This window comes from Carlito syrichta, unplaced genomic scaffold (genome assembly GCF_000164805.1).
Source record: "Carlito syrichta isolate Samal-C Ts95f unplaced genomic scaffold, Tarsius_syrichta-2.0.1 Scaffold314375, whole genome shotgun sequence".
NCBI lineage: Eukaryota > Metazoa > Chordata > Mammalia > Primates > Tarsiidae > Carlito > Carlito syrichta.
Window position 1 is genome coordinate 128,655 of NW_007258471.1, and position 6,000 is coordinate 134,654.

At 45.2% G+C, this 6,000-nt stretch overlaps 1 protein-coding gene across 1 annotated transcript in view; it reads right to left on the reverse strand.

The window, feature by feature from the left end:
- Positions 1–5,642, reverse strand: part of SLC22A15 (solute carrier family 22 member 15) — a 64,588-nt gene extending 58,946 nt beyond the window's left edge. The window contains exons 1-2 of the mRNA XM_021719308.1: positions 5,488–5,642; positions 1,344–1,599 (exon numbers count right to left, since the gene is read on the reverse strand). Coding sequence (XP_021574983.1) covers positions 1,344–1,599; positions 5,488–5,642 — 411 coding nt within the window. The remainder of the gene's footprint in view (positions 1–1,343; positions 1,600–5,487) is intronic.
- Positions 5,643–6,000: the final 358 nt, after the last annotated feature.

Here is a 6,000-nt window from a genome sequence, read left to right on the forward strand (position 1 = left end):
GTCAGAGGCCCCTGCTGTATTAGGCATGGACTCTATATTGGATCATCGAGTCCAGAGGCAGGGCCAGGGAGCTTATGGGGAGCTGGCAGAGAAGACGGGGAGTATGTCAACATTTTAGCAACCAGCCCCTGTGCTTTCCAGCTGAGCAGAAGCCCTGCCTCTCCCATCCAGGGTTTCTCTTCACCAGACCATCTTCCCTTGGCTTCTTTAGCTCCAGCTGGTTCAGAAGGACCAGATCCTTCGCCTCAGACAGCAAACCCCTTTGAAAGTAAGGCTTCCTGCCCACACTAGGTGGTACTGTCTGTATTTTATATGGTATAGTCAAGGTGCCCATGTCTACAGAGAGGCTTTGACTTAAAAGTGAACCATGGATGCTACACATGGGTCATTATATTTCTCTCTCTTTACTTTGTTTATTTTTGTGTATGTAATAAAGAGAGATGAAAGTTTTAATTCTTTTTTTTTTAAAGGGACACTATAATCAAAATATGATTCTTTTGAGTTTATATCTTATTTCGTCTGGCTAGTTCGGTAAGATTCGTGCTTCTCCCATACACAGTAAGAAGGGAAAAGAGTATGTTTTCATAGTATATTCTCCTTTGATATATTAAAACCTTTAACTTTTTTTTTTTGAGTAGCCGTCTCACTTTGCTGCCCAGGCTGGAGTGCAGTGGCACAATAACGGCTTGCACAGCCTCGACTGGGTAGGCTCAGGCCATCCTTTTGCCTCAGTCTCTCAGGTAGCTGAAACCACAGGCATGTGCCACCACACCCAGCTAATTTTTTGATGTATTGTAGAGACGAGGTCTCACCAAGTTGCTCAGGCTGGCCTTGAACCCCTGGACTCAGGCAATCCTCTTGCCTTTGCCTCCCAAAGTGCTGGAACGACAGGCATCAGCCACCGCATCCAGTCAAAACCTTTAACTCTTCAACTTACTAGAAAGGCATTTGAACACGTGGCTGATATTTAAATCAACAAGACAAAAAGAGTGGCTCAGTGGCTCAGCCTGTAATCCCGCGCCTTTGGGAGGCTGAGGTGAGCGGATTGCCTGAGCCCGTGGGTTCGAGACCCGCCTGGGCAGTGAGACCTCATCTCTACAATAACTCAAAAAATCAGCCGGGCGTGGTAGCGCCTGCCTGTAATTCCGGCTACTTGGAAGGCTGAGGCGGAAGGATCGCCAAGCCCAGCAGGTCGAAGCTGCGGCGGCTGGGAGCAGTCACTGCACTCCAGTCTGGGTGATAGAGTGAGACTCCAACTCAAAAAAAAAAAAAAAAAAAAAAGAGTGGCCCCCATCTGGACCAAGAGAAATGCTCATTTGGGCATGGGAACGGCCAGACGTTACCTCCGAGGCGATGGAGGTGAAGCTGCTGCTGAAATGGACGTGCCTGTGGATCTCACTGCCGTTGGCTGTCAGGAGCCAGTCCCCGAAGGCCTGGTCCTCGCCCGCCGACTGGTTGCCGTGGCTCTGATTCGGCAGGAGCTCTGCCAGGTCCCAGTGGTACGATGGCGTGGCCCCAACCAGTGCAATGAGGATGGCCTCCGTGGCCACATAGAGCTGAAAGAGCAAACACAAAACCAAACGCTTCAGTTGGTGCCATCTTTGTTGAAAACTCACTGAGGCATCCTTTTGTAGTCCATTTGGTGTGATGATTTGGGTGTTCACATGTACATGTGTGAGATATGCCACCCTTAAACCCTGTTACGACGTGGGCACATTACCCATCTGACAATTAAAAAAAAAAGGAAACTCACTGAGTAGGCTAGCAAACCTTGGAAGATCAGTCCTTCGCTTTTGTGTTTTTGTGAGCTACAGAAATGAGGGGCTAGGTGTGGTGGCTCATGTCTATAATCCCAGCACTTTGGGAGGCTGAGGAAGGAGGATCGCTTGAGACCAGGAATTCAAGACCAGCCTGGGCAACAAAGTGAGTCCTGGTCTCCACAATCAACCAACCAATCAATCAATGAAATGAGTCACATCAGAAACAAAAGAGAAAAATGTGGAAAAGAACCAGCACGATCTACTTATGCACAGAACCATCAGCAATCCCACTTGTAAGACACTTTATACGTTTTCAGAGGGTTTTCCTTCTTTGAGATATGTCTGAGCCGGGCACGGTGGCTCATGTCTGTTAATCCTAGCACTTTGGGAGACGGAGGTGAGAGGACTACCTGAGCCTAGGGGTTTGAGACCAGCCTGGGCAACCCGGCAAGACTTCATCTCTACAATAAAGCAAAAAATTAGCTGGGCATGGTGGCACGTGCCTGTAGTTCTAGCTACTTGGAAGGCTGAGGTGGAAGGATCGCCGGAGCCCAGCAGGTCGAGGCTATGGTAGTTGTGAGCGTGCCACTGCAATCCAGCCTGGGTGACAGAGTGAGACTCCGATTCCCCCAACCTCCACCAAAAAAAGAGACATGTCTGATGCTAAGAATTCTGCACTTTATGGTTCAAAAGTGGGAGTTGTACATTACTGGCTCTGATGTAAAAGACTAACCTTCCAGCTACAATGTCTTTAGCCTCATATCTTCAATTCAGATAAGCATTCAGCAAGGGGTAGAGCATCCTTGCCCTGGCTTCGTGATCTAAACAAAAGTCTTTCTGTAGCAAATTAAGTGTCTCTGAAAAGAATATGTATCATATTGCTCTAATACAGCAGGTAAGTATAATATGTGCCTGAGTAAGTACTATTTTAAAATAGAATATACAACCATAATAAGATGTAAAGACATCCAAAATCCCAGGTATAAATATTCATTTCATAACCTTTAGTCGTATTTAAATCTTGGTTTAATCTAGCCATCGCTGTCCCCCCCAATAAAAAATATTTCATCCATTCATTCAAGAAATATTCATTTGAGCACATATGCCACTTGTCACCTGACCGTTCTTGGCTTTACAGGCTAATCACAACCAGGTTTATAAGCTGTTGAGCCCTATGCAGCCTTTTTATTCCACAGATTTCTCATTGTTAGACGATTATTTCAAGTTTAACATGTAGTAGGAAAACACATAATCAGTCTGGCTCAGAGTAAGACAATCTTACTTTAAGAAACTATCCCTATGGACTTTGAACTGGATGTCTTGAAGTGTCTTTACACAGAATTGATTGTTTAAGAAATACAAAGTATGTGATTTCTCTACAGCTATAGCAACACACCCACTGGATGGATGAGTTTATTGAGGTTCAGAAAGATAGAGAGACTTGCCTACAGTTTTATCTGCAGACAGCAGACAGCTCCCAGCCCGAAGCTCCTTCCATGTCATTCTGCAGGTGTATATTCAGCTGTTAGGTGGATAAGCGAAAGAGGGAAATGCAGAGTAATTTATCACCAGTAGATGATGGAATCACGACCAAAGAGAGGAAAAAGAAGTCATGACACAGTGTGTGTCTTAACAGAAAGCCAACGAGAAAGCCAAGAGGTGATTTTTCCCACTCTGGGGAAGGCTGAGCAGAGAGAAGGCGGCCCCATATCTATTTTCAGTCAATTGACAGTGGGCCTCTCCGAAGAGGCACACAGCTGCCATGGGTCAGTATGTGTGGGTGATTTATTCTAAAATGCAAAGGAAAACACATTCCTAGACTTATATGCTTCCCGGCCCTCATTTGCATACGGTTATGGAAATTTTTAGAATAGGAGACAGTCAGTTTATACAAATTAAACCCTTAATAATTACAAGAAAAGAGAGATTACACATTTGGCAGCAGCTAAAATTGCAAGGCCACTCTCACTTATCTGGAAACTGCCCCTCCTGATTACAATCTGCTGAAATTTAATTGATGGATATAAAGAAGTGAAAACCACGGGGTAAGGGAGCTCAGCAGGAGAGAACTCACACATTCACCACAGAGATTTCTCTCTAGATATGCTTCTTTCACCTTTGTTCTCATCGTTCATTGCACCAGGAAGGCACTTTCTCCTGCTGTGAATGTTTGAGATTTTCCCATCCCGGAAGATGCAACTCAGATATCACCTGCTCCATGAAGCCTTCCTTACCGCCTTGCCTTCCTCTCCAAACCCTCACGAAGTCTCTTCTGCTTCTTTCTGCTCACTCCCAAAGCTCCATTCAGATGTTTCTAGAAGAGGTATCATTTTCTTCATGGCATTATATCTGTGCATTTGCTTGTCTTATTTTTCCTACTGAACTATACCCTCCGTGAGGGCAGGATCTATGCCTGATTTGCCTTTAGGCTTCCAAAGCAAATAACCCAGGGCCTGCACACTCTCAACAAGTGAATGAGTAAATGTCCAGGATGGAATACTAATAAAACAGCACATGCTTCTCTATCCCACATTCCTGTTGAACCTAGGGTGACACATCACATTTTATCTGGATTATTCTAAGATAAACAACTTTCTAGGTAAAAGAAGAAATGTTCCCAAGGGTCCTCTGACCTGAGATGTCTTCCATTAGAAGGTCACTGTTCTCAGGAGAAAATACAATTCGGAGGAAAGAGCTCAAAAACAAAGTGGTCCTGCTCTATCCCCTATACCTGATGCAAGGGAAAGTGAAAGCTAGTTAATCAGCATTCTCTTTATTAACTAGTGTGTGGGGGATTGTCCAGACACAGACTGTGGCTCCCATACCTGGCTTCTTCCTGCCACCTCCTTCAGGGAGTGGCCTCCAGCCAAGGCTGGTTTCTGAAGGGATGCATATTCCCAGAAATGAGTGTGGGATGCAGGTGACCAAGGAAAGCTGAAAACGACAGTAGTCTTCACGCTTGATCAGTGTAATTGTAAACACCATATGGTAACTTGAATGATTAACATCATTGCCTTGATTATAAAACTGCTCGCGTCAAGGTGCAGATTCTTCACCGACCGGCTGCCATCAGTGGCTCTGGTGCCTTCCACACATTTGAATAAACCAGATACATCCCCTGCTGGATCTCCAGGGGACTTCTTTGGAATAGGTACACATTACGTGCACGCCCTCTCAGATTTGGGGTGACCTCATCACAGTCTTAACCTGTTTCATTCCTAGCCATCCACAGGAAGAATATGTACTTTCCACTTTTCTCACCTTCTCTCACCTCATCCTACCCTTTGCAGAATCTCCCTCACCCACTCCATGCATGTGTACACACACACACACACACACACACACACACACACACACACACAGACACACACACACACAGCGCTCAGCAGAACACACAGGATCACAGCTTTGTATCGCCAGAAGGGTCAGAACCCTGCAACTCTTTTACACAGTGCCATCCTCAATAAAACAGTGTCAGCCCTTTTGCCTCCTATGACACCCGCTCAGTTTTGCTAACCGTAAGGGAGACAGAGGAGGCAGGCAGTGATGATGCTTTTGATAAACACTAGGCGAGAGGCATCATGAAAGACCAGTCAGAGAGGCAATGCTTAAACTCTACATTCAGATGAATCTTAGGTCCTCTATACCAGAGCCAGGTACACAGATCATATGGTCACAGGAAGTCAAAGATGGTTTGGGACTTTAGCCAGGAGCATGCACCACCTACCCACAGACTATGGGGGTGGTTTTCCTTGGTTTGCTATCCTTGGCTGTGACAATTTCATAGAGCTTACATCCTGTCCCTTTACCCCCGAAAACAAAAACATTCACTTTCTTCTCTCCCCTATTATCTACAACTGCCACGCACACATTCACCCACATATTTTCGTCTAAAGAAATTGCACCTATCAGCAGATGAGCCTTAAAGTCACAGTGAGAAACCACCATCTATTCTCCTTCAGAGCGGGACTAATAACATCTCAAATAAATCGTTTTCTTCTCCCCTCTACCTCCAGGGAAGGAGAACAGTGCCACCGATGTCTGGATATTTGCCCCCTCTTTTCAATGTAATTATAATTAGAAAAAGGACTAAAACGCACTAGCAGACTGAAATTTTTAAAGTTTTAAAAAGTGAAGGCTTTCAACGTAATTTCATCTTAACACCATTATGAGGTTTTTTTGTTTTTTGCTTTTTTTTGAGTTGGAGTCTCACTCTGCCGCCCAGCCTGGAGGGCATTGG